Source organism: Chanos chanos, chromosome 3, assembly GCF_902362185.1.
Source record: "Chanos chanos chromosome 3, fChaCha1.1, whole genome shotgun sequence".
NCBI classification, from domain to species: Eukaryota; Metazoa; Chordata; class Actinopteri; order Gonorynchiformes; family Chanidae; genus Chanos; species Chanos chanos.
In genome coordinates, this window is record NC_044497.1 from 28,457,501 (window position 1) to 28,485,000 (window position 27,500).

Consider the following 27,500-nt stretch of genomic DNA (forward strand, 5'->3'; position numbering starts at 1 on the left):
TCTAGGAAGGTGGAGAAGATTGAGAGAACAGAGGAGTTTGTAGAAGAATGAATGACAGACCAGAGGGAGGAGAATGGATGACAAAGAAGGTGGAGAACATAGTAATCATACAGTGACGGCCATCTACAAATCAGCCCTTGTGACTTGCTTTGTTTTTTTTGCCCTCAAAGCATTTTTTTTTATGTTTCAGCTGATTCAGAGGTGCTTGTTTTCCCCATCTCTCTCTCCCTCTCTCCCTCTCTCTCTCTCTCTCTCCCCCTGCCTCATTTCTTACCTCCACTCTCTCCCCTCCATCTCTTTCAGTCCTCTCCTCTCTTCTCTTTCTTAGTCTTCTTTTCTCTCTCCTTATCTCTCAGGTCTGTGGGACCTGTGAGTGTGTAATGGATGTCTTTGTGCTGGTTGGGGCTGGTGTTCGGTTGGGGCTGAGCTCTCTCAGGACCAGGCAGAGACTCTGACAGGGGGCAGGGTGAGAGAGGCTGAGAAAGGGGACAATAACCACAGAACAATGCTGTGAAAGAGACAAATAGCTATTTGTCTCTCTCTCACTCTCTCTCTCTTTCTCTCTCTCTCTCTCTCTCTCCTCCTCTCTTTTTTCCCTCCCCCTCTGTGCTCTGAGATATGTAGGGGAGCATGAGGGAGTGTTAAACTAACGCTGCTAACCGCTCTCCCAACAGAAGGTAGGACATATAGGCAAATGAGAGCAATTTTGTGTGTGTGTGTGTGCGTCTGTGTGTGTGTGCGTTTGATCTTGTAAATTCTGTGGGAAGGTGATACATTATGGGAGGTGATTGAAAAAAGGCGATTTGTATGTTGGAGACCGTGGTGATCCAGCTGTGAGGTAGGGTGTTTGAGCAGATGTATTGTGTGTTCTTTGCCCTGGTATCACGGTGGTGGATTCATTGTATTTCCCACAGAATAGTAACAATATACTGATGTACTGATGGCACTTTTTCTTAATAACGTTATTTATTGTTATTCATGGGCTTTGTTTATGAATGCTTATCTTATTGTCAGATGTAGAGCGTAGGGTTAACACTGCGATACACTGATGCCACTGGAACTACAGTTGTGGGTATTTGAACATCTTTGTAGAGTGAATTTTGAGTCTTTTTTTGTCTGTCCATTCATTAGTAGAATGAATGTGTTCACACTAATACCTGTGTATTACTTTTTGTTTTGGATGAACAAAACTCTGGTGGTCAGTGAGATGAGAACTGAAGTACTGAGTTTGGGTTGGAAATTTGCTGATTATTTCCTCTACACTACGTAGAAACGTGTCCTAATTGTTTTGTTTTTTTTTAAGCTCCAGTGATGTTGTCCAAAACTGTAAATCACTGTACCTCATGTCTCTCTAAGTTATTCTCATGGTTGCTTGGGTTCTGATTTTTTTTTTCTCTCGTTGTCATCTCTCACGGTGGCTTTTCTCCTCAGGGCTCCGCCGATTCGTATACGAGCAGGCCCTCAGATTCCGACCTGTCAGCGGAAGAGGACCGCGAGGCGTATCGGCGTGAAGCCGAGCGCCAGGCTCAGCTCCAGCTCGAGAGGGCAAAGGTCAGGTCGACGCACCAAAACACAACTGAGGTGACGAGGGAGTACACAGTGTGTCAGACATCTCCTCTTAGATGTCTCACTGAAAAACGTGTGCTTTGTCATTCTTGGTTACTTTTGCTGTACAGTGTTGTTCAAAGAAAGCTGTGAGACCATCTCCCTCCTCTGTTTTCTGAGCAATAAACAGCGATAGAGTTATGTCCTCTAAGAGATGGTGTGCTACCCCTGCAGACATCATTACTGCTCTGAGACTTTTTGGGACTTCTGTGGTTTCAGACTAAACCTGTAGCGTTTGCGGTGAAGACAAATGTGAATTACTGTGGAGCTCTAGATGAGGACTGTCCTGTTCAAGGTGCTGCCATAAACTTTGAAGCCAAAGACTTTCTGCACATTAAAGAGGTAAAGAAATGCAACATGCACACACACACACACACACACAAACACGCACACACATACAGCTGTTACGTGTCTTTGTCATGCTGGTTGTTGTTGTAGTGGTGTTTGAGTGCTGTGCTGTGTTTTTGTACGTCATACAGAAGTACAATAATGACTGGTGGATCGGGCGACTGGTGAAGGAGGGGGCAGACATCAGCTTCATCCCCAGCCCCCTCCGACTGGAGGCCATGAGGCTTAAACAGGAGCAGAAACAGCAGAGGTGAGACACTTTCTCTTTGTTTCTCTCTTTTTCCTTCTTTAATACCTCTCTCCCTTTCTCAAACACACGTACGCACACACATGTGCAACCCCATGTCCCCACCTCTCCTCACCAATCTCTAATGAGCTGGTATGACTCAGTAAGTAACTCTCTGTTACTAATGAGTGTTGGCTGCTGTGTTAATTAACTTAGTCTTATTACTGTCCTGCAGAAAAACTGGAGGGAACTCCTCCTCCAGCCTGGGTGACATGGTGTCTGGAGGTTGGAGGTCCACACCGCCCTCTGCAGGTGAGAGTGAGTATTACCGAGACAAAACTACAAGGGCTTTGCGGGGATGGGAGTAAGTTCAGTTTCCAGGAACTAGATGGAAGCTAGGATGGATAAGACTGGTAAAGCGTAAAATGCTGATACTTTCTGAGTGAGTCTGTACTTTGCCTTCTTTTCACTTTCCTCCTCTTCCACGGTCTTATCAATACCTATTCTACGAATAACCAACACAAGAAAATATGTACTGTTGGGAATTGTGGCAGAAATGATGAATGTGGTAGATAAAGTGAGATATTTCATTGATTTTCTAAGACGGGACTGATTTTCCTCTCTTGTTTTCAAAAGCCAAGCAGAAGCAAAAGCAGGTAGGTTTTTTCTCATGCTGTCAACCCAAGCATGAAATTGGTCAGTTGTATGTCCTTAGATATAATATAAGCAGACCAGTTTGCTGCTCTTTTTTTCCATTGTCCCGATGTTTTTTCATCCTTTTAAAATGTCTTCAAATAGGGTTCTTCAAATCAAGTCCTGGGCAGTCCTTTTGTTTTTCTTACCCTAATGTCCAGATTTTTTGTGTTTATATTTACTGAATTTTAAAGGACACAAGCAGTGTTAGATATTACAGAGGAAGAATTTGCAAATTTAATACAGATTTAACCTTCATGTAATCAACAGGGAGTTGAAAGTATTCAGGTCAAATAGATTAAAATAGTAATACAATTCATAAAATGCTAATTATTATAAAATTAATGTAATGTAATATTATGTGGATAAATATCAGAATAGTACATACAACCTAACAGACCTCATAAGAGGCTGAGTCTGACACTGAGCATGTTGATAACTGATAGTGGGCTCAGCCAGCTATCAGAGGGAATGGTGTTAGGTTGAGATGAAAAAGTGTGACTATCCTTACTTCTAGGGCAGGATTTGAAAAACGCTGTCCTGAGCTGGTAGGGAGTAGATGAATGTTATGAGATATCATCTGCTGCAATATGGAGAGAGAGAGAGCGAGTGTGTAATGTGTCCTTTCTGTGTCTACTAGACTGAACACATTCCTCCGTATGACGTGGTCCCGTCCATGAGACCTGTGGTTCTGGTTGGGCCGTCACTGAAGGGTTATGAGGTGAGAGTGTGCTGGTCTGAAATGCTCCTAACCGATCCGCAGAGATGGCTGATGTGATTCTGTGGTGAACTGGTTCTCTGTTCTGTATGGGTTTTTCTTACACAGGTTACTGACATGATGCAGAAAGCCCTGTTTGACTTCCTGAAGCATCGGTTCGAGGGACGGTGAGTGAAAAACAGCCTGTGGAATTGTCATTTTAAGTGGATGACTCCTTTGTTTCTTTAACAATCTATTTACCTTGCTGAATTTGACAGCACTTACATTCTTGGTGTGTGTGGGTGCATGTGTGTGTGTGTGTATATATGTGTGTGTGTATTTATGTTGTGTAGGATCTCCATCACACGGGTCACAGCTGACCTGTCCCTGGCCAAGAGATCAGTCCTCAACAAAAGACCCATCATGGAGAGATCCAACACACGTTCCAGTCTTGGTGAGCACACACACACACACACACAGTTCCTGTACTCCTGATTGGTGGAGTTTGGCTCCTGTATTCCTGATTGGTGGAATTTGGTTCCTGGTATTCCTGATTGGTGGAGTTTGTGTGAATGCGAAATGTTACAGTGGGGTAGAGCCACTCTTTTGTCTCTCTTCATAGCGGAGGTGCAGAGTGAAATTGAGAGAATATTTGAACTGGCTAAAACACTGCAGCTGGTGGTTCTGGATGCAGACACCATTAACCACCCGGCCCAGCTGGCCAAAACCTCCCTGGCCCCCATCATAGTGTACGTCAAGGTCTCCTCACCCAAGGTAAAGCTGCCTGCATCAGTTCAGATCCAAAAGCAGTGCTCAACAGACACTATGTTGGGTTTTTGTAATAATTTAAACCATCTCTCTTATTTCTCCTTTTTTTCTGTCCTCTTTCTCCTCACAGGTCTTACAGAGATTGATCAAATCCAGGGGTAAATCACAGAGTAAACACCTAAACGTACAGATGATGGCAGCAGATAAACTATCCCAGTGCCCTCCTGTGAGTGAGTCACATATTATGACACTACAATACCCAAAGAACACACTCTCTATGAAGAAATATTACCAACAACATTAATCTAACCTCACAAGAACTTGGCCACAAATGCACCATGGAAAACACAATGATGAATGCCTGGATTTGGCCCTTTCAGCAAATGTTTGTGGATTTGCTGTTTGTTTCACTCATGTACACTATGCTTGATAAACACTCGATTACAGAATCCCTCGATAATTTTGAAATAATTTCACAAAAAATGAAAAAGTCTTTGTGCACTTTGTGCACTATGAACTATGTGCAGCTGTCAAAGTTTGCATTTCACTTGGTTTCTGATGTTGTTCTGAGGAATATTCCTCAATTAAGTAAACAAGGCTATTTAAACATCAGATCTTTTACACCTAGGTAAAATCTGTTTTTTTTTAGGTCTCTTGCAGCCTATAGCCATCAGTGTAATTGTAGACAGTGAGACATTTTGTTTTTCCATTCTGGAATGTGCCCCTCTCTGACAAAAGCCGTGTTGCATGTTGTTCCATATAGTCATTATCCTACCTGTCGCTCAGTATCACCCCGCCCCCCCCCCCCCCACCGTACACCCATCATATAAGATATTTGATATAATATCTTCTAACCCATCCCCCCCATGTCATTTCCTCCACCCCTCTCCCCCATTAGGAGATGTTTGATGTCATTCTGGATGAGAATCAACTTGAAGACGCCTGTGAGCACCTTGCCGAATATCTAGAGGTCTACTGGCGCGCCACGCACCTGCCTGGCACCGCCCCTCTCAATCCATTATTGGAGCAAAACCTGATCAGCCCGCCCTCTGCCATTTCCAGCCTACAGGTGAGTGGACTCCAAGTGAATGGAAGAGAAAGTTTAAATAGGGAATTTAGGGGCAGAGGGGGAAGAAACAGTATGAAAGGACTGGTTGATCTGGTTCACAGAGCAGACCAGCATGCTCTAGTTAGGCTCCATAGATCAAACAGCTAGGGACAGCAAGGAACTCTCACAACATAAAAGCTGTTCCTAAAAATAATTAGCATCTCTCGACTCATCTTGTGCTTAAAGGAACAAGCATGCACGCGCGTGTCTGTGTGTGGTTGTGTGTGTTTGTGTGTATTTTGACTTGAATAGAGGAGATTTTGTTAAACACACATCTTGCAAACACAAATGTGTGTTTTAACTTGAGTAGAGCAGACTTTGGTAAACACACATGTATTTAACGAGTGTTGCTCTTGGATGTGTTCACTTTCCTCACTGGATCTTAATAGAGAAGTTTTGGAGGATTTAGACATTATCATCCATATAAGACACCCTGGAAGTCTTATCTGCTCTATGAGTTTTATTTATCTTAGACTAATATTATGAGTGATGTGCCGAAATCACTTGCATAGTGCTTTTCCCGCAGACTTTAAACTGATACAGGTTTGTCTTGCTTTACCATTTGGGAGAGAACTCACAAGAAGTACAGTACATTTGTCAGTTTTAAATTTTTTTTTAAATGAATTTTTCCCACTCTCTCAGTCTTGCCATGAATCATCCTCCTTGTTTTTTTTTTGTTTGTTTGTTTGTTTACAGCACCCTCTAGTGTTGACATCTTGTAAGTCCTTCCTAAGTGTCTTCTCTCTCATGCCTGCTTAACATTTTTGCAGTTCTCAGAAACACAGGAATTAATTGAATGATCGCTTACGAAAGAGGGTGAGTAAGTGGGCTGATTGAGCGTGCCTTCCTCACCCTGACTCTTCTCAGTGACCCCACCCCACCCTACTCACCCAACCACCCCAGGGGGAGATGGAATAAGCTTGGTGCCCGTTTGGCTTATTTCCCTCTTAACCATCCGATAAAGCACTAAAGCTCCTGCCCACGCATTCCTAATACCTCACTGCTAACTCATGAGATATGACCCTAAAGCACTATACCCTTCATATTGATCCTCATCTTCTCTCTCTCTCTCTCTCTCTCTCTCTCTGCACCCTTTTTTTGATTGGCTCTGAATTTCTTTTTTCGAGGGGAGGAGCTCATAACTGCCATGAGAATGATTCACAAAGCAGATACAGTGCCTCCACACAGTTTTCCTAATTATTCTCGACGCCTTCAGACCACATGGAAAAGTAACTGTATCTGAAATGACTGACTGATGCTTTGTGAACATTACTTCCTCCCAGTTTCTCCTTGAATGCAATCCCGATCTCAAACACAGCAACACAAAAATATTTTGCTCCAAACGAAAATGAACCTTGTAGCCTGAAGTGATATATCAATGCAGCCGCATACATGAATATTATATGGTAATCGGTTGCCATAAACACACTTAAAAAAAGACTTTGTAAAATAACATTCGAGTGTCCATTTCCATGTCTGGCTGTTGTTGATGGCATATTATGTTTTGAAACTCCTCCATTTGTCTGTAGATGTATTTATATGTTTGGTGTCTCGTCATAAGTCCAGCTGTCTTGGGAGCAAAGCCATTTTTATTTGGAGTGAAAAAAAAAATTCTCTCTTGCTGCAAGATGTTGTGTGTGCTGGTTATCAAACTGAACCCTCATTGTCCTGTCCTTTTTCTCCACTGCTTACCGTCTCAGAACCAGAACCAGAACCAGCAGCTGCTGCCGGCCGGGGGTGTGGGTGGTGCAGAGGAGGAGGACCAGGGGGAGCAAGACAGCCTCATGCCCTCAGACGAAGCCAGTGACTCGCTGTCCCGTGGCAGGAGGGGGGGCTCCCGCTGCCTGCGCCCTCAGGAGGAGGATGAAGAGGAGGAGGAAGAAGAGGAAGAGGAGGAAGAGGAGGAGTTCGAGCCCCCCCGCCATAGCCACACGTATCGGGACATGTACCCGCCACACCGAAACCATTCTGGGGGCATCCACAGCGCCAACGGGCATGAGTCACAGGATCGGCTGCTGCAGCGGGAGTCACAGGAGGGTCACAACCAGCGCAACAATCGACAGCGTACGCGACCCTGGCCACGGGACAACTACTGACTGTCACCCAGGCACAGGAAATCAGAAAAAGACAAGGAAAGAATAGACGGAGGAGAGACGGATATGGATAAATGGAGTGTGTGTGTGTGTGTACATGTGTGTGTGTGTGAGAGAGAGAGAAAGAGAGAGAGATAGAGAGAGAAAGAATTTGGTGTCAGTTGTACTGATAGGTAACGGCTGTACTGCTAGATCCTGAGAATTCCTTTGTCCAGTTGAGGCTTGGTTAAAAAAATATGTTATGAGTTTGAGACTCTAATCACAGCATTCATGCTCTGTATGAATATCTGACAAGCTGGTAAAGCCACCCCCCTGCCTGCTGTTTTCCTCTGGGCATGTCAATGGCATATCCTTACAGATACATGAAATGAGCCAAACTGTTAAAAAAAAAACATTAAAAAGTTACTCATAGTCTAATGTGGATATGGGAAGAGAAAGTGAGAAATACTTTTTTTTTGCATGAGATGTAAACCATAGTGAAAAACATTGTAGCATTTTGCTGCATCTTATCTCAAGTGTTGGGTTATCTTTGTTGAACAGGAATGTTGAATGCACTGAATTAGGTTCAAGAACTAAGTTACTTTTTGTTTGTTTGTTTCATCTTCTCATCAGTTGGGTGCCAGCTAGTGTTGAAATCACAGAGTGCCTCAGTGTTGGTGACTTCCTGAAGTTCCCATCTGAGAGGAAGATTGCATAAAGATAAAGTTAAAGCAGAAGCATTGCTTTCATTGTTTTAAAATGTAGCATATGTTTTCAGATCACTCACATAGTGCCATTGCAGTATATGTCTGTGTCTTTATTTGTATTGTATGCCTCCATAAGTAGTCGAGAGAGAACAAGGTAGTGCTCTAGTGTTCTAGAACGACAGAACGAGGAGCGTTCTGATTTGTTTTTACTTCGTGATGGGTGTCTAAATCCGCACTTGCTGACTTCTAACGCACGGAAATGGAGAGCAGCAGTCTGTCTTCCCTCTGATTTACGGGGGGGGTTCATTTGTTTGTTTCTCTTTCTTTTTTGGCACCGCTCTGCTTTCCAGCATGTTCATTTGCATTGCTAATATTCCTGATGGATGACACATCATGCGCCCTATGTAGGTCGTCGTTGTTTTCTCTGTTGGAGGATGTAAAGAAAAGCAAAATGGAGGCGTCTTACTGCACACACTAGCAGTGTAGATACGGGCCAGTGTTCTTGACCCTTTCTCCATTCTCTGTAGAGCAGCTGATTTAGCTTGCCCTGGTTTTAACTTTAAATGAAGGGAAGTGGAATTCTGTAGCTTCTCTCGTCTGAAAGAGTTGGTGCCAGTAAATCATGAATTGATGCATGTCAGTAGCATGACAAACAAACGTAGGGGCGTGTGTAATTGTAATTGCAACACAAATAAGCAGTAATCGTATCAGGGAGGACTGATTCGTCTTTAAAAGACCGTCGTAATCCTTCCGTCTGTCTTCTCTCTCTCTCTCTCTGTCTTTCTCTTTGTTGTGAAGGTCTCGTCTGCTGGCTGTAGACTCTCTTAGGGAGAGGTTACTGTGGGTCTGTAGACATTTAAAAAAAGAAGAAGAAAAAGAAAATAACTCACAGTTCTCGTTTTGGTGACTATTTTTCTATTAGCTGCACGTCCACTAGTTTAAAAACCTGCTGGTATTCAGATTAGCATACGTCAACAGGGCTGCTTTTTCCACGTTAATCAAGACTCTTAACAAAAACGGTTACCTGAAAGCAGACATTAATCACAGTAATGACAGCTGGACTTGGATCTGACCTGTAGCATCTCAGGCTAAGGTGTCTCCCCTGCCCACTCTCCCAGTGTAAGACATGTCTCTAAACTGGCCTTAAACTCGTCATATTTTTATGGATCTCTTCCATTGCATGACTGAATGATTCTTTAGGACTATTTGCACAATAGGGTTGGAACGGGAATTTAGGAATTAATGAGAACGTTAGTGTAGACGTACGTACTGTTTCTTTCTTTCAGTTCGTTTATTTATTTTATTTTTTAAATAATAGTAATGCATCCGAATATACAGTAGTGTAAATACTGAATGGACACCTGATTTATGAATATGAATATAATTGTTTAGTGAGTCATTTTACTTTGTCACAATGGAACTGTATCTTGTTTTGGAGAGCTACTGCTATGTTTTCTCAGTCAGAATTGTTCTCATTCAAGAGTTGTATGAGGTTAAACATTTTGTTCAGAACAGGTAGTGGAATGTTGAATGTTGTATGGGTACTTCATTGTCACGTTAAGCTGCAGTGCACTCTTTCGTATCCTGCATGATAAACCTTATCAAATCTTTTTCAAACCAACATCACAATGAAATCAAGCTTGAAGCTATTATTGGGATGTTACAATGGCCAGTTCAACATTCATCTATCGGCAATTGGTATTCCCCAACAATGTATGCGGTGTAACACAAACTGAGATGTTTTTTATTTTTAGCATGGTCTGTTAATGCAGTCTCCACATTTTCTTAGAGATTGTATTCACCTAACACAGAACTTCACCCAACTCCCTGCTTACACACACACACACACAGACCTGAGAGAATGTACAGTTGCATGCCTTAACACTGTAAACCCTCTACTCTAACGTACAGTACACGAGAGGGTCCCTTATGATTGTTCACCCACTGACTGTTTGATATGAATTTTGACTGTAGTGTCATTTCACCATGAAACGTAAAAATATATCCCTATTACCACTGGATCCAGCAAAAATTCTGGCCTTAACCGCTATTCATAAAACTTAATTTGAAAAGGCAATCAAACCGGAGACTTCTGAAAATCAATCTTCAGGGAAGACCCTCTACATCCTAAAGCCCAAGTCATTAGTAAACAGAGGTTACAGGTGGCCACTGTTAGTCACTACACTCTTTCATCAACTTACATTCACTCCACCATTAGTTCTATTAAGCCACAGTTACCTGTGAATAGCATAGGATGTTTTTTTTTCCCTTTTTAATTTTGATAACTTCACCGTCCTCCCAGTAGTGTACTGCACTTTCATTTTCTGTCCTCGTACCTCACCGCTACTTTTATCTATTGTTCTGTAATTTGGAAAAAAAAAATTGCAGCATGACCGAAAAAAAAATTCTATGCAAGTGTTGCATGAGATCTGATTGTTTCTTTCTACAGTTCTGATCTTCTTTAGTAATGCATTAATTCTTCTTCTCCTCGTTGTTTAGAAGTATTGTCTTTGTTAGTAGGACAACTCACTCTGATTATACTGAGCACAGAGAGAGACAAGTGTGCTTCCTCCTCACTTTAATCTGATGGGTTCAACTGACACACATATGGGCTTCAATACCTACACACCTCTTTTGACATCAGAAACATAGTATACAATGGGAAATAATCACCTGCCAGGGACAGGAATAACTTTCTGTACAGTCTGTTGAAATACACTGAACATTAGATAACTGTCGCCACTCAGCGAGGTAATTCAATCTAGTTGCCCCGAAATGACATTTGTTCTCACTATAGATGTGAAATCGGGACATTTATAAGATAACTGATCTGAAACAAGTAACATTAGTGGATTATACAAATTGCCTGGACTGATTTGGTTCAAAAACGAAGAAGACTTTCAGGTTTTTTAACTGGCAGATTTTAAAATCTACCTGTACTCATTTCAGATTAAAGCCCAGTTCTACTTTTACTTGCCCTGTTAGTTTAGTCTGACCACACCTCTGCAGATCCTAAAAAAACTAATGTGTAGCTGTTTTTCCTGGGCTTAGGCACATGATTTTTCCCAAAGAGGACCAATTTAGTGGTTGTAGTAAACACTGAGTTGTTTCTGTTTTTTTTTTTTTCTTTTGGGGTGTAAGAAGCACAATTTATACAATGGACATGATTTGGTGACAATTTCCTTTTGTCTTCTATTCTGTATGCAATACTCACACACAGAAAGTAACGCCTTAGAACATCCAGACTTCCTCTTCTGTGTAATTAGATATATAAATATAAATATATATATATATATTGCACTAATTTCTTTTTGATGTCTGCTTTGTAATGCAATAAATGCACTAAGTATAATCGTGTCCCCAACGCACACTACAGTCTTCTGGCGTACTCCAACGCCCCTGCCCAACCTTTCTGAAAGGGATTTAAAAAAGAAAAAAAAAGTTTAAACAAATGTCCTGCCTGATGCTGTATAGAATGCTTTCTATTTAAATACATCTAAAAATGCGAATAGTTATAATAAACATAACATTTTATGTACTTTTAACATTCCTGTGGACTTCTTTTGTACATCACATCCCTTTCATGGATTGTAAAATTACAAATCGGTGAGGTATCACTGTCATGTTTTTTTTTGCGTTTGTTTTACAAGTCATCTAACAAAGCCATTCAAACTTGGCCAGTCATATCTCATAGGAACAGGCAGTTCAACTACGACTACTGACATTTTACAAGAATATTTGTTGTTCAGTTTTCTTGACAAATGGCAGTGTCTCTCAGTCAAAAGGTGCTTTAATACAAATTCAAAGAAATCATTTCCAACATAATGAATAGAACTACATAGGACCATTACCAGTTGACTGGAAAAAAAAAAAACGATGCAAGATGTTCCAGAATATTCTGGTCAAGATAAGCCTGCAATGACTCTGCTTTGCACTGTTTAAAATTCAAATAAATGTCAAAGATTCAATACAAAAAAAAACACCATTCTACAATTTTATGTCTGCTGTACACAGGAGATGTCTAGGAAATGTTGTATGTTGCCTTTGATCCCAAATAGAGTTGGGTCTGACAGAAATATGGAAACAGCTATGGGGGGGACACAGTCACTCAGTATAGGACTGAGGTAAAGAGTGAGGGGAGGGGCAGAGGAGAAACAATAAGGAAAGGATGAAGGGATGTGAGGAGTGAAAGAGGGAGGAGTACTAAAAACAAAAGACCCAGCAAAACAACAAAACCACACAATGGACAGAGGAGCATTATTAGAGCGGACAGGATTCTGGTTGTTTGGTGCCTCAAGCAAAGATGGTCTCCTCTCTCCTCTTCTTGGTGAGGATGGTACCAGGTTTGTGCTGGGCATCTGGGTGATTGGCCAGCTCTGGCGGGCACGTGGAGACAGGGCTCTCTAGGATGGCCTGTTTGAGGTCGTAGAAGACAGATGAGTCCTCTTTGGTCAGGAAGGTCATCGCCACACCGCTCTTTCCAGCACGACCAGTTCTTCCAATACGATGGATGTAGTCTAGCAGGAGAGGACATGTGTAATTGTTATAACATCAAAAACAAGCATCTCAAAATCATAAAAAACTTCTCATGCTTGTATTTACATGTAAAGAAACAAAAATGAGATTGCACCATTTAATGAATGTGATTAATAATGCCATTTAGAAAGCAAACACCACTGAAAAACATATGCGGATACAGAAGACCAAGTATTTCACTGTTTTCTCTGTGTTAACATTCCGCTCACCTTCGATGTTCTTGGCCATGTCGTAGTTGATCACCATGGAGACATCCTGGATGTCGATACCTCTGCCAGCCACATCTGTGGCCACTAGGATGTCCTTGGCACCAGCCTTGAGATTGGAGAGGGCAAACTCTCTCTGTTCCTGCCCTTTGCCTCCGTGCAGGGTACAGGCGTTGTACTACGAGAGAAAGAAGAAAAGAAGAAAGAGCTTGTAAACCCATAAATGGTAATACTAGACCGTTTAGACTAATGGCTGACAGTGTTTTAGATTGATGTTCTCTCCTCACCCCCATCTTCTCCAGAGACTTGGCCAGTACATCGCACCCCTTCTTCTGGTTGACGAAGATGATAATGGGGGGCTCGAATCCACGTGACAGAACTTCCAACAGCTTCTTTCTGTAAACACACATACACACAAAAGACAGTTTAGTGTACAGTAGTTTAAGTTTCTATTATTAAGCGTGTTTATATGTGTGTGAGCTAACCTCTTCTCGCTTTCGGACATAAGTAAGACCTTCTGTTCCACTCTCTCGTGAGGTTTGCCTGCAGAGCCAATGTAGACCACAGCAGGGCGACGTAGATAACTTCGGGCCAAGCGTTCCACAGCAGGAGGCATAGTGGCTGTGAACATGACCGTCTGAGAGACGATGGAGAGAAATGTGTTTAATAAACGACATTACAACCATGGAGAAACAAAAAGGTACACCATACGTACATAACCAGTTCATATACCACCATTCTTCACCTTTGTAAAACTAGTATATTTCTAACCTTCATCATTCAATGGTTGGTTTATTTCTCACCTGTCTGTATTTATGTTTTCCAGACTCAAAGTTCATCATCATCTTCTCAGGATCCTCTGCCTCGTCTGTGTCTGGTTTCTGATTGGTCACTGGGATGTATTCCAGAATCTTCTGGACATCGGGCTCGAAACCCATGTCAATCATCCTATCAGCCTCATCCAGTACCACATATGTACACCTGCTCAGAACCAGGTAACGGTTCTCTAGCACGTCAATGAGACGCCCAGGAGTGGCAATCACAATCTAAAGAGAACAGAGAGGCGTTTCATCATTAGGAACTGATTAAAAAAAGGCTTTGATTAAACCATTAATAGAGCCATGGAAAAATAGCACACCAAAGTTCATGTAAGCCAACCGTGCACTTCAAACCATATATGAGCATATGTGTTAGCACAGTGTTCACTAGGGAGAACTGAGATTTATTCATTGCATAACTCAACGAACTAACAGAGCCATGAATGCTGTGTAAAACTGTTCTGATATGTACACCATATAGTTTGTGCAACAACTCTGTGTGTGTGTGTGTGTGTGTAAGCATTTGTTATTAGAGTCTCAGACCTCACAGCCCATCCTGAGCCTGAATCCCTGGTCCTCTCTGGATATTCCTCCAATCACGGCCACTGTCCGGATCCCCAGCGGCTTTCCGAACTTGATGGTTTCCTCCTCGATCTGCTGGGCCAACTCACGGGTAGGGGCCAGAATGACCGCATACGGCCCCTGGTCTGAGTCCTCTATCCTAAAAGCAAACACAGGAGCTATCAGAATGTGCCTGACCTGGAGTTCACTCACCACTGCGTTATTATTATTGGTGTTACTGAGAGGTTTGGTACGGTAATCCAGTGAATACTGAACCTGCCTAGGCTAACAAGTTATAGGGTACTAAGGATGGTCCTACCTGTCAATCTTGGGTAGGGTAGTGATCCAGACCAATAGGGGGATAAGGAAAGCAGCGGTTTTACCGCTACCGGTCTCAGCCACACCGATGATGTCTCTGTTCTGTAAGCCAATGGGAATGGCCTGTCTCTGGATGGGTGTCGGATCCTTACAAAGACAAAAGCAATAAAGCTTATTCAGTTAATCATAATCAGGAACCAAAAACATGTTCCCTTTCTTGGGGGCATAGTCATTATGAGGGCAAACACGAGAAGATGCTCTGAGGAGAATGAGGCAGATATTAGACCAAATTTAAGTGTCAAGCACTGACCTTATAGCCGCACTTGTCGATGACCTCCAGGATGTGGGCGGGCAGGGGGTACTCCTTCCAGTTGCGGATGGGGTTGGGGATCTTGCCTCCTTTGGTAGTGATGCTGTAGTCCTCACGGAAGATTCTCCAGTCTCTGTCAGTCATCTCGTCCAGTTTCTTCTGAGACCAGTGTCTGTCGTCCCAGCGTTGTTTGGCCTCCTTCTTACGTACCCTCTTCAGCCTCTGCCTGCGTAAGGAAAAACCACAGAGTTACCAAACACGGGAGAAAACCTTACACTTTTAACTCATATGTCAAATGCACGCGAAACTCACTCCTCCTGTTCTTTCTCCTCAAGTGTACGTCTCCTCTCCATGAGGTCGCCGTAGAAACGGGACTGGTCTCTTTTTTGCTGTTTGAGATCAATGCCAGCGATGAAGCCTCGACCATACAGCTGTACTTGGTGCTTCTCTTTATACCTGAAATAACGACAGAGGGGAGAGTTAAAAAAACAAACAAACTAATAAGTAAATAAAATACGACACTGTTTGGTAACGCTTTGTCCTCTGCCATATTTTAACACAGTGGGGGAGGAACCTTTGTGAAGACAGTGTTTGTGACTTACAGTGGATTATAGTCAGTTGAGGTGTCTTCAGAAGCATCCCACTCAAATACAAACTTCCTGTCATTCAGGTGCCGTGTGCGACGTCGTTTCTTCATTCCACCCAGGTAACGTTCCTGAAAAGAGTGAAAGTAAGGGGAAAAAAATAGATATTTGTACTTGTTAAACATCTTTTTTGTTCTTCGGAAAATACACACAGACTATGTGAAATGAGACACCTTCTAAAGGATGTTTTTTTAATGAATGTCAAAAGTTGTTCCAAATGTTGTTCACCTTAATGGCCTGAAGCTCTTTTCCTTTGTCCTTTTCCTCTCTAATTTTCTGTCGTCCGTCATCTTCCTCGTTTCCATTGTTCTCCCTCTCCATTCGTTCCCTCCGTTCACGACGCTCTCTCTCTTGGGGATCCTCTGTGTTGAGCACACGCACAGAAAAGAAAACACCTTTACAAATCAGTGTACTGATCGGTTACCATGAGGTAGCAGGTTATCCTAGTGAAACAAACAATAGTTGTGACAAAGACTTAGATTCACAGGAAAGTAAACAATGGTGACAAACCAGTTCCCCAACCCTCTTCTTGTCTCTCTCTCTCTCTCTACTCACCTAGCATCTTCCTCCCAATTTCCTGAAACTGTCTCCTCTTCTTCCTCTCTTCCTCTACAAGCCTCCGACGTTCCTCTGTTTCCTGTTCCCGCCGTTTTAAAGCTTCGGCTTCACGTTCAGCTTTAGACAGAAACTTGGGCTACAGTGGAAGAAAAGAAATGGCCTTTCACTGAATGCGCTGACTGGAAGAATCAGAGAACATTCCGCGCCTCTGACAGTTAATGAATTACGTAAATGCTCTGAGGATGCAAGATGAATCCTTTTAAAGAAATTTGAAGAGGTCTCTTCACCTTGGCTTCTGCCTCTTCCTCAGCTTTCTTCTTGGCCAACAGCTCCTCCAGAGACAGTGGCTGCACCTGTGTAAGGAGGGAGGGAAAGAGAGAGGTGTAAACATACTGTACTATTCGGAGTAAGCAGACTGTATGCTCAGTCCTGATGTACCTTCTCTTTTTTCTTTTTATCCTCCTCTTCATCCTCCTCTCTTTTAATGTCCTTTTCCCTCTTTATCTTTAAATCCTTGGATTTAGGGGAGACGCTTCTGAAAAGAGAGGTGGGGAACAGAATCAGAAAATGTGGTCAAACAAACTCAAGGACAGTCCCATGACAAACATCGCTCTTTAAACAGAGCTATAAAGATGGTCATGTCAGCATCTTGTTCACATTACAATTCAAAAGTTCACACCTGGATTTCTTGCTCCGATCTTTATCCCGCCTGTGGCCATCCTTGTCTCTCTCCCGGTCCTTACGACTCCTGTCCCTGTCTCTGTCTCTCTCCTTGTCTTTCTGCCGTCGATCTCTGTGAAAAGAGAACACGGCGAGAGGTTAACACTTATCGACTAATATTTTCAGTAATTCTACTTATACAGACTGCCGGTGTTTAAACGTTTAATTGACAGCGGCATATTTGATACCTCTCTGTGGATTTGGAGCGGCTGCGGGACCGTTTCCTTTCACGGGAGCGGTGACGCTTGCGCTCTTTCCCGGGAGAACTTTTGCGATCTCTGTCCCGGGATCTAGAGCGACTACGTTTTCGTTCTCGTTCTTTGCCCCCTGAGGCATCAACCTCTTTCTTATCTGAAGAATCACCAGCCATCTGGAGGGAGAAAAGTGTCATGTAACTATTATAAACAAGAACATTTTAACAGAAGCTTTTCTCTCCTTCTGTTTATACCTACAAAGTACACAGTGAAACAAAAGATGATCTTTTTGTAATTGGTAAGGCGCATTTTCCCCCAGTCGGCAATCAGATTTGTGAAGAACCCCACAAACCAACTGATACTATTATATATACTCATTCAAGTCAACGAAAATTTAAATGTGCGAATTGCTGTTGTGAGGTTTTTCATGTCTGGAGTTTTAAATAAACTCAGTGATGATGCTTCCTAACAATTTCTAATTGTTAGCGTGACAATGTCTTAATCTTAAAAAACAAGAGACTTAAAATGTCTCTCTTAATCTTAAAAAACAAGAGACTGTCCGAATCGTAACGTCGAAATAACCACTTCAAAACCTCCAAATATATGAACATCGTCGGTTGTAATGCTTCACTAAACACTGACGTTTAAACGTCTTCCAACAAAGCAAATCAGTAAACACACCACTTTATTCATGCAAGAGGCTGCAATTTACTCATGCGTTATCTTGCTACACTAGGGAGCTAACGTGCTAATGAACAACTCGTCCACTGCTTGAGTGTACTAACTTGTTACACAATTCCTACCCAATCGTTTACACGTAACATAATGTTTACACAATTTTCCAAAACATCCTTCGCCAGCTATGAAATACATACTTCAACTCAGTTCAGAAAATTACCTTCTTTCAACCGAACACAGTCCACTTACGATTTCTGTTCGTCTCACTAGGCCGCCATGTTGTTACACATTAATGTGCGACGAAATTTCGTGGAAAGGGTTGTGGGAAATGTAGTCTTGTCAAAGCTTGTCTTTGGCAGTTCTGCTGCTATTGTTAATCATATAAACTACGTCTCCCATATTATTAATATGTTCTACACTTTGCACCAGAGACAAACAAAAATATTTATAATCAGAATTCCTTGTGAGGCGATACTATATGCTCTCAGTAAGTGTTCAGTGTGAAGAGAAGTGAGACAAGTAGGTACTTCCAGACAGCTTCACACGTGTGGAATCTTGAAAAACTGTCAAACTGTCAACTGTAGTCTTACGTACGTTCACATAAGGTTTTCGAGAAAAAAATATACCAGCAACTAAAAAAATTCTCTATTATTTCAAATACCTTTCGTCTGAATTCATAATTTGTTTTGAAATGTTGACAGAATGTATTTAAAGGAAATACAAAGACCTTCTTCTGTCGTTAGTGCAAAACGAAAAAAATGTAGAAGCCTTGACTATTTCTCGCGCTTTTTGAAATGCAAACTGTCCTTTTGTGGTTATGTGCTTTTTCGTTCTCTGTTGCTAGCTTTCTAACACAGTTTTGTTTTTTGTTTGTTTGTTTGTTTGTTTCATCGTATGTTACGTGACCTTGAATGTGTGCAAGGGTGCTCATCTTAAAAAATGTATTATTGTCTTATTTGTGACCCTTAGGAAACACCTTTGTTTCTCAACAGTAAAAAGGGGGGGCTCCGTTGTTAGGTTGGGTTTACCATTGTGTTCCGCTACTCGACGTTTGACCACAAGGGACATAATTGTACTGTACTGCGTGTTCTGGAAAATTCAATGGTTGACTTCCTGCGCGCAAAGTGTCGTAGCCCTCACAGGCTCTAATATATGGCCAGCTGGCAGCCTGTGCCTCATCTAGACTGTCCACTATGGAACGTAAGTGGGATGACTGGCACGAGAGAGAATGGCAATCAAAACGACAGCCCCAGAATGACGGATGACCGGAGCTCACAAATGGACGTGGGGGAACAGCCCGGAATGCGAAGTGAGGAAGAGAGATTCCGAACTTTTCACAACTGGCCAAGAGATGCTCCGGTGAACCCCGCGGACCTTGCACGAGCGGGCTTTTACTTTTTGGGATACGGTGATACGGTTCGATGTTTCTGCTGTGAGGGGGTACTGAGATACTGGGTACATGGGGACAGCCCACTCGATGAACACAGGAGACACTTTCCATCGTGCGACTTTGTGCTGGGTAGAGATGTGGGAAATATACAACGCTTCCCTCAGCCAGGACCTACGGATTCGGTCGATGGCCAACTCCTGACCCAACTCCAGAGGATGACTGTTGACGATCAAGCAGTTGCTGGACAAGCTGTATACCCGGAAATGGAGTCGGAGGATACGAGGTTGTCAACTTTCCACAACTGGCCAACCACCGCGCCGGTCCAGCCTGATATTCTTGCCCAAGCAGGCTTTTTCTACACGGGTAACCAAAATTAAATCTGTGCATGTTATTTACAAAGCTTGTCCACTCTACTGACGGTCCGGTTTATTAAATAAGAACACGACCACCTACTAAATGGTTACGATAAATTATTATTTGATCCACATTTAGAAACCAGGGAACATGTCCTTTATTAGCTCGAAAGAGAAAATGTTTTTAGTTCGCTACTTTCCCCTTTGTGTGCAAGGTCACGCGACTGAAGTCACGCTGGCGCAGGTATGTGTGCAGAATGAGCTAGATAGAGCGGGTCCCGCTCTTGATACACTGACTCGAACACACTCAGATGAAATGTAATCCTGTAGTTCATTTTCAAAGGTGGTTTTAAATATAAGATAAAGAATAATACGTTTTAAATAAGGAATAATGAATAAATAGTTTAAAGGAGTTTACATTTAGCTTCTGAAAGGCAGAACGACCTATTAAATGAAACGTGGGCGTTAACAGAATCCCATTGTGTAAAATAATTCATCCTCACCTATTTAGCGAATGCTTTGTTTAAATAGATAGCATTTGGGTTATCTCTTTGACGTTGCCCCTCCTCATAGTTCAGCAGAGTTCTGAATACTCCAAAAGATCTGTAGTGCTGATTCCTGAACACCAAACTAAGCGGGTCTGTATAGGTTATTCCGAAAAGCAGGTTAGATATATGTGCTAGTGACAATAGATGCGATCAGTACTGGCTTGGCAATAGTAGCAGAGATGCACACATATGACATGGAGTGTACTCCAAAAGTCTTTGGACACAGATATGACTGCAAATTAAGAGAATTAAAAAAGCAGTTGTAGTAGTTGTAATGTGTAATACCATTAAACTATGGGTATTTTCATGTGGATGAAAATACCCACAGTTTAAACCTCCACATTATCTACTTCATTGTCAAAAGACTTTTAAGGCTCACTGTATATCTGTATGACACCTTTACATTTAGCCATGTTCTATGGACAAATTCTGAACAAGCTGTTAAAGAAAGTTGCCGTGTGTATATATGTATGAGCAGGCCTGTGCGTGTGAAGGCATGAACAGACAGTTGTCTATGTTTGCACTTTTACCAGCACTTCTCCTAGTTTGCAAATAACATGATCTTCCTCTTCTAGGCCAGGGTGACAATGTGAAGTGCTTTTTTTGTGACGGAGGGCTGAGGAACTGGGAACCAGGAGATGACCCGTGGCATGAGCATGCCAAGTGGTTTCCACGGTAATATCTGGCTGACAGTAGTCCATGCAAAACAATAAACTATATCATTGTCAGTTAATAAATCCTGAATATTCTGGTCATTTAACTGGTACCACAATTCATACTCATACAGTTTGACCAGAATCTGAGTTATGGGACTAATGTATGTGTTGCAGCTTTAATTTTTTCTCTTTCTTTTTTCATGGCTGTGTGTTGTCTTGATCCTAATGTTCTGGATGATTTCCTCAGGTGTGAGTTTTTGATACAGTCGAGAGGACGTGAATATGTCAGTAATATCCAGGAGTCTTATTTTCACAGAGGAGGTTCAGCGGTAAGGGCCAGTGATCTGAAAACACACTCATGTTTGTAGTGTTCGATATAGTACAAGTCTTTTGAGGTCCGAATGTAATTTTTTTTTTTTTTTTTAGGTTGGATCTCAGGGCTCTACAGCAGGAAACACAACTGCAGCCCATGGTGAGTGGATAAAATGTCCATCTTAAAGGTTAGGAGAGACTAACAAAACAAATACCAACTGTATAACAGAGTAAGAACAGAATGGAAAGCATATGCCTTTCCATTATTCAAGGGCCTCTGTCTCTCCCAGGCCATCTTCATGTCACATTTCCAAACACTAATATTAGGTCTACTAATTACAGTGTGAATCACAATCTATTATCTCAGTCTTTGACCAAAATCATCAACTTTTATTTTCTTATATGATCAGTTTTCACTAAATTCTGCCTAGACCTTCTGACCTATTAGCATCACCTGGTGCAATCCCCTTGAAAATGCTCCAAGATTCAAAATACCCATATCAATAATCAAAAAAACAAGGTGCGGTAGTTAAACGAAATATTCTTATTCACTGGCCAAAATATTTCACCACAAAATCATTGCATTTCTGCATAAGAGCACCCAACCCATTCTTACTCTGTCCTTTACTCCACTGTGCTAGAGGTGTTTGGGGGGCAGAGTCCGTCATCTGCACTGTTGTCCCCTGTAGTGCAAACGGTGCTACAAATGGGCTTCCGGGCCAGCCTGGTGGAGAGTCTGGTTCAGACCCGCTATCTGCTGACAGGCCGCCACTACACCTCAGTGTCTGACCTGGTGGCTGACGTGCTTCAGGCCGAGGAAGAGGACAGGCAGAGAGGAGATCAGACCACAGGTGCGGCCGGAAACCCCTCAGAACAGGATACAACAGAACCAGAGAGATGTTTTTCGCTCTCCTCTAACGTAGCAATGGTTTGTTTCCCTCAGAACCTGTGGAGAGACAGAGCACCAGTTCTGGAGGGATGAGAGCACAGGTCACAGCCAAGGACAAAGGTCAAATTTACCACTCTTATTGAGTGTGAATCGGCCGGAGACACAATGACATGCTCATACATGGGTTTATTTAGGGCTGCACAGTTAATCGAAATAAAATCGAATCACGATATGGCCAGGTGCGATTACAATGCCTCTTCAATCTTATTAAAATCGATTAATTAAAATTCGATTTTATTCTGATTGCCTTGCATGTGTCCGTTACACTCGTATATAGGGGTACCTCACAGATAGATCTGGTCAAAAGTTTAATCACTGTTGTGAATCAATGCTCCTGAGATATTAAGGGGCATGTAACTGTAACAACAGCAGTAAATAACGGTTACAACTGTGTTAGGTGTGCGCAACATACGACACCTAAACGAAATGCACAAACACGAACGAGAATTTTCACGATCGATCTCACATCAATCTTCATTCTCTTAAGGTTATGCTAAATTTGGCAGATTACTTTATTGGCTGTATTGGATTAGTAGCTATATTTCAGCAGATTACATTTTGAATGCAGCAACCCAGTGAGGATATTTTGTACTAAATATTTGCTGGTCATTGAAAGAAATGTTGAGAAGAGCTTACTATCGAGAAATTAAACCAGAAACCTGTACCTTTAAGTACCCCATACCGAGGCATGACATTCTTTTCAGAAATTTTTTGACGACAAGTAGGCTTTGTTACTTAAGCAGCTTCATGTTTGCAGATGTTAAAGGCTATTTAGGCCATGCACTGTTTCAGCTAAGAATGCGATAGGGGGACTAGAAAGTTTGTTTTTTGTTTTTGTACCTTTTCGCTATTTAGTCACTGAGTTATTTAGATTTATTGAGTTGGCATAAGTATTTCAAAATACCCCCTTTCAGTATGATTTGTATGCCATTATGCACGTGCCTGTTGTCTTGATAAATAAGCAGCAGTATAAGATGTCAACTTAAATATTTCTCATATCGCAATTCAAATCGCAATACATGTTAAACCAATCGCAATATGATTTTTGTAACAAATCGTGCAGCCCTGGATATGAAAACATGCGAGGATATATGTTCTCAAACAAGTACAGATGTGCATATTTGCTACATTAGAAGTATTATAATTGTGTGTGTTTTCGTGTTTGAAGGGGTAAGATAAGAGTGGAGTATGTGTTTGAAGTTTCAGTCCCACTTTTCTCTCCATCCTTGTCTGCCAAAAACGCATCTTTATCATCATATTTTTTTCTTATCAGGATTAGCAGTCAGAGGGGAACGGGGCAAGACCATTCTAACTGTCACTGGTTTAGTGGCATTACTAGACCTACAGTTTAGATCTTGTTTATTTCACTTAAAATTCTGTCTGTGTGTGTGTATGTGTGTATGTGTGTGTAGATTTGAGTGCAGAGGAGCAGCTGAGGCAGTTACAGGAGGAGCGCACATGTAAGGTGTGCATGGACAAACTGGTGTCCATCGTCTTCATCCCGTGTGGCCACCTGGTGGTGTGTGCTGATTGCGCAGCAAGTTTACACCACTGCCCCATCTGTAGGGCGGTCATCCGGGGCAGCGTCCGCGCCTTCATGTCCTGAGCGCCGTGCGTGATCCGACGTCTGAAGAGAGAAACTGCTTTATTACACACAGGGACGGAATGAATGCTGGACAGTTGCTTTCCCATTGGATTTTTCTTTTACGATCAAATATGTTAATATATGCAAATTTAATATGTTGAATAGGCTACTGGTAGCCAAAGATAAAACTTCAGTAGTTATGAATGACCCGGAATTCTGTGTTTTTATTTATTTATTTTTTCAGATTATGATAAAATGCTCACTAACCCATGCAAATCATTACCACGGTGATGTTAGGGTTTCAGTTAAGTTTGTGTTTTGGTTGAGTGTGGTGGGTTATGAGTGAACTTCTGCGATACATGTGCATTATTTCTGCTTTTTTTTACCAATGCAAAACCTTTTTTTTTCTGGACAAATGCTTTTTCAGTCAAATGAAACATGTAGCAAAATATTAGTAGTATTATTCAGAAGTGTATAGAAGATTTCTCTATTTTCCTTAAAAAAATAAATAAAAAAGTCATTTGCAATGAATGCAATGAAGTTCTGTTTTTATTACTGTTTCTTTTTTAAAGAGGCAAAAGTAAAACGAAACTTTGAACAAGTAACAGAAGAGCTGCGTCTTGTTTCGTTTGGACTTCCTGTTTCTTCACAGTAACTGATGAGTTCCAGTCTTACTCCTGTGTACAGGCAGTACGGCATAGGCTGATTTAGGATTTAGAATAATCAGCTAATTATCCAGCCTTTGATTAACCAAACACAGTCATTTTATGTTTTTAGCAAGAACAAAAAACTGAAATGAGCAGAGCTATGGACACAGGATTTGGAAACACTGACATAAGACTGCTGAGAAACATGTGGCTTATCCCCAGGGCAAAGATAACAACAGATATTTCTGATTAAAAGCACACATTTTATTAACAAACGTCTATTTACACTCTGGACAACAAGCACGTCTGTTTACAGATGGGATCACACCAGCAGACTGTTGACCATAAGGACTATGGAAGACACAGAGTTTGAGAGAAATACAAAAAAAAAATCACTGTTCACAAAGAATTAGTCTTTCAAAAGTAATAAAGAGCATTAGATATAGTTCGGAGAATGGCAGTGAAGTACAGAGGAAGAGAGAGAGAGACAGAGAGAGCTGTACATTAATAACACACATGCAGTAAGACTAAGTCACCAGGCACCAATCCATGACAGATACAGCTCTGGCTCAGCTGGCCCTAAAGATGACACCATACAACAGGTCACTGAACAGATTCAAACGTACAGAGTAAACCTGAACGGAGGAGAGAAAAAAAAAAATCCATCAACGCACACATGTCATATTACTCACTTAAACCAGGTTAGAGTTCCAGCTTTTAAGCCTCATTTCTTGTACAGACACAAATGCAACACTAGAGGGCAGTAGTGAATCAGTCAACAATAAGGCTTGTGTGGACCAGCACTTTACACCAGTGATTCTCAATTCCAGTCCTGGGGGCCCACTGTCCTGCACGTCTTTATTTTAACTCAGGGCTGACAAATCTGATTCCACTGATCAATTAATCATCAAGCCCTTGATTAGCTCAATTAACTGTGCTAATGAAGAGTTAAAACAAAGAAGTGCAGGACAGTGGGCCCTCAGGACTGGAGCTGAGAATCACTGCTTTACATCATCATGATGGGGAAAAAAACCCCAACAAAAAAACAACCTGTTTACAAGGAAGGGCATGGTCGTTTGGAAGAATTAGATGCACGTTTGAGAATTTTTAAGACAATTTTGACTTTTAAGCCAAGTTTACCTATTTTCTACCAGAGATGTTACGAAAAACATACCATGTCTCTCCCCTCTCTTAAAAAGGCATTAAATTAGCTCTATAAAGTAAAAGATTATGCTTAGATCTGTAATTTTTTTTTCAAATGTCCATTATCTCCAGGTCTCAATTAGCCGTATCACAGTACAGTAGATTTGCATTTACAGTGAAGAGGATAACAATTATTTCTATAATGTCAGGGAAAACTCACCTAAAAGGCACCCTTCCAATAAGAACACCCTTCAACACCATGTATGATATTTGATCAAGCACAGTCTGTTAAAATCATACCACTGCAACAAACCCCTCTCAGTTCCACCGATTCCAAATGAAACCCATTTTCCCACGATTTAAGACCAAAAAAATAATAATAAAACAGATACATAATACCCAAACAACAAAACTCTTTTCACTCTATTCAAAGCTGAATAATAAAACATTGCGCATTAAATTATTAATCATTTAAAAAAAGAAAAAAAAGACACTGAACACTGCAACTTCTTTTCTCTCTCCATAACTAAATGAAATACTGACCAGTACAAGAATATAAAAGTTACAGTACCAAAGACCTTATGCCACTACACTGAGACTCAGATGGCATGGCTAAGATGGTGGCTTTGAGACTGTTTTTTTACAACATATATAAAACACCAGCAAAGCTGCTGCCTCTTTTTTTACTAGAGAAGATTTCTTCTTTGAATGTCAAACCCGTGAGGGAAGCTTTTTTCCATATGACGTGGGTTTTTTTTTTTTTTTTTCTTTTTCATGTGTGCTATTTTAGGAGGCAGCTACTGAAGGTTTTGGTTGCTGTTTTGGAACCACACCCCCCCCCTCCCCTCCCCCTCCTCCCCCCTTTCCACCCGCCTTTCCTGCTCTGCTTGTGTACATGAGCAGATCGTGTACTGAGGTAAACAGTCTACACTGGCCCTCTCCACATACATAACTAAAACTCAGCCAACCTTAACATCTGAACTCTAAACACCAACTAACAACAATGGGCCACTCTGTCAAGCTTTTCAATGCACTTCTCTTCAGCCTGTATACAGTTATACGCCAAATATGGCACAGACAACACTCATTAACACGGCTCGGAGGATTCAGACCCTCATGATCCAATAGCAGGAAAATCGACGTATTAAAATTGTAAATGACTAGATTAATACAACATTGTCTGTTTTCTAATGTAGTATGTATACTGTATGGTATCCAGTGGGAACTTTATGCATCCTTTCCTCCTTTCCCCCAAAGCCACATAATCAGGATCAGAGCAGAGAGTGGGGCAGTGTGGAAAGCAGAAGGTCTGGTGAGGAGAAGGGAGGGAGATGAGATGAATGGACAGTGGAATGTGATGAGTAGTTGCAGTGGTGGAGCTGGGCTGCCCCGGCATCGTCCGAGGAACAGCACTGCACCCCCTCTCCGTACACACACGTCTTCTCTCTGGACGCCCCCTCACTTACGTAGACCTGTAACAGACACACATACACACAACATACAGGAGGACAAAGTGAGTCGCAAAGGCCCGAGTATTTCACACACACACGTGCGCACCGCATCTCTGAAAACTGACAGTCACTCACACACACCTCCTCCTATGATTTATTAAAATCCCTCCCACATTGCATGTCGGTGTGAGTGGAGAGAGGACAAGCGTGTTTCATTTGCGAGCGGTCCTGATTAAACTGTCAAGAGAAAAGGCCCCGGGGCCAATGTAATGTATTCAGCTCTTCCGCCGTGCGCGGGGTGCAATTAACAGCCAGCCTCACACACTTTGATACTTTTTCTCCCTTTCCTGCATAATTCACGGAGAATCCCGACGAAGAAAGTATTGTCCTTAAAGGGGCCGATCCGTTGATCCACATGCTACGGTTTGAAATCAGGGCAAGGCTACGGAGTCCTTGAAACCCACAGGCAGAATCCGACATGCCGAGAAGGCTTAGAACTAACGGCGGCTGACTACTAGTCATTATCTTAGCAGGAAGGGAATTACATTAAACAAACACTCCACCAGAGAGAAAACAGTGTGACGAAGATGAATGGCCTATGAAAAACTGTCAGCCATCCATAAACAGAAAGATTCTGCCACCACATAATGAAACGCAAAGCTAATCCATAAGCTTATTTATGTTTATAGAGTGAGAGCT

General features: G+C 41.9%; 4 protein-coding genes across 4 annotated transcripts in view; 2 read left to right on the forward strand and 2 right to left on the reverse strand.

Annotated features, from left to right (window-relative positions):
* cacnb3a (calcium channel, voltage-dependent, beta 3a) overlaps window positions 1-7,541 on the forward strand; it is a 16,072-nt gene extending 8,531 nt beyond the window's left edge. Inside the window, exons 3-14 of the mRNA XM_030767333.1 lie at window positions 1,432-1,551; window positions 1,825-1,947; window positions 2,085-2,203; window positions 2,415-2,497; window positions 2,816-2,835; window positions 3,513-3,593; window positions 3,699-3,757; window positions 3,923-4,023; window positions 4,192-4,343; window positions 4,468-4,563; window positions 5,236-5,406; window positions 7,146-7,541. Coding sequence (XP_030623193.1) covers window positions 1,432-1,551; window positions 1,825-1,947; window positions 2,085-2,203; window positions 2,415-2,497; window positions 2,816-2,835; window positions 3,513-3,593; window positions 3,699-3,757; window positions 3,923-4,023; window positions 4,192-4,343; window positions 4,468-4,563; window positions 5,236-5,406; window positions 7,146-7,541 — 1,521 coding nt within the window. The remainder of the gene's footprint in view (window positions 1-1,431; window positions 1,552-1,824; window positions 1,948-2,084; window positions 2,204-2,414; window positions 2,498-2,815; window positions 2,836-3,512; window positions 3,594-3,698; window positions 3,758-3,922; window positions 4,024-4,191; window positions 4,344-4,467; window positions 4,564-5,235; window positions 5,407-7,145) is intronic.
* A 4,455-nt stretch (window positions 7,542-11,996) lies between these two features.
* ddx23 (DEAD (Asp-Glu-Ala-Asp) box polypeptide 23) lies at window positions 11,997-18,033 on the reverse strand. Its single transcript, XM_030769387.1, has 17 exons — window positions 17,988-18,033; window positions 17,084-17,265; window positions 16,855-16,968; window positions 16,614-16,710; window positions 16,463-16,528; window positions 16,173-16,311; window positions 15,846-15,979; window positions 15,576-15,688; window positions 15,286-15,429; window positions 14,974-15,199; window positions 14,665-14,810; window positions 14,328-14,505; window positions 13,770-14,012; window positions 13,452-13,603; window positions 13,254-13,362; window positions 12,970-13,144; window positions 11,997-12,741 (listed from the first exon to the last, which is right to left on the reverse strand). The coding sequence occupies exons 2-17, from the start codon at window positions 17,263-17,265 to the stop codon at window positions 12,518-12,520; spliced, it is 2,442 nt and encodes an 813-aa protein (XP_030625247.1). The 5' UTR covers window positions 17,988-18,033; the 3' UTR covers window positions 11,997-12,517.
* Window positions 18,034-18,916: 883 nt separating this feature from the next.
* birc7 (baculoviral IAP repeat containing 7) lies at window positions 18,917-23,628 on the forward strand. Its single transcript, XM_030769489.1, has 7 exons — window positions 18,917-19,520; window positions 20,634-20,733; window positions 20,962-21,043; window positions 21,153-21,186; window positions 21,668-21,877; window positions 21,970-22,035; window positions 23,388-23,628. The coding sequence occupies exons 1-7, from the start codon at window positions 18,920-18,922 to the stop codon at window positions 23,579-23,581; spliced, it is 1,287 nt and encodes a 428-aa protein (XP_030625349.1). The 5' UTR covers window positions 18,917-18,919; the 3' UTR covers window positions 23,582-23,628.
* Window positions 23,629-26,216: 2,588 nt separating this feature from the next.
* The window catches only part of nkain4 (sodium/potassium transporting ATPase interacting 4), a 37,178-nt gene continuing 35,894 nt past the window's right edge, over window positions 26,217-27,500 (reverse strand). Inside the window, exon 7 of the mRNA XM_030768992.1 lies at window positions 26,217-26,822. Coding sequence (XP_030624852.1) covers window positions 26,813-26,822 — 10 coding nt within the window. The 3' untranslated portion in view covers window positions 26,217-26,812. The remainder of the gene's footprint in view (window positions 26,823-27,500) is intronic.

Excerpts from the sequence above, each read along its gene's own strand:
- ddx23 (XM_030769387.1), bottom strand. The coding sequence starts at position 17,265 with ATGGCTGGTGATTCTTCAGATAAGAAAGAGGTTGATGCCTCAGGGGGC. Across the intron at positions 15,200-15,285 it reads GAGGAGAAAGAACAGGAGGA|GCAGAGGCTGAAGAGGGTAC; the intron begins GTGAGTTTCGCG and ends TTCCTTACGCAG. Across the intron at positions 14,811-14,973 it reads TCGACAAGTGCGGCTATAAG|GATCCGACACCCATCCAGAG; the intron begins GTCAGTGCTTGA and ends TGTCTTTGTAAG.
- birc7 (XM_030769489.1), top strand. The coding sequence starts at position 18,920 with ATGGCCAGCTGGCAGCCTGTGCCTCATCTAGACTGTCCACTATGGAAC. Across the intron at positions 21,187-21,667 it reads AAACACAACTGCAGCCCATG|AGGTGTTTGGGGGGCAGAGT; the intron begins GTGAGTGGATAA and ends CCACTGTGCTAG. Across the intron at positions 21,878-21,969 it reads GAGAGGAGATCAGACCACAG|AACCTGTGGAGAGACAGAGC; the intron begins GTGCGGCCGGAA and ends TGTTTCCCTCAG.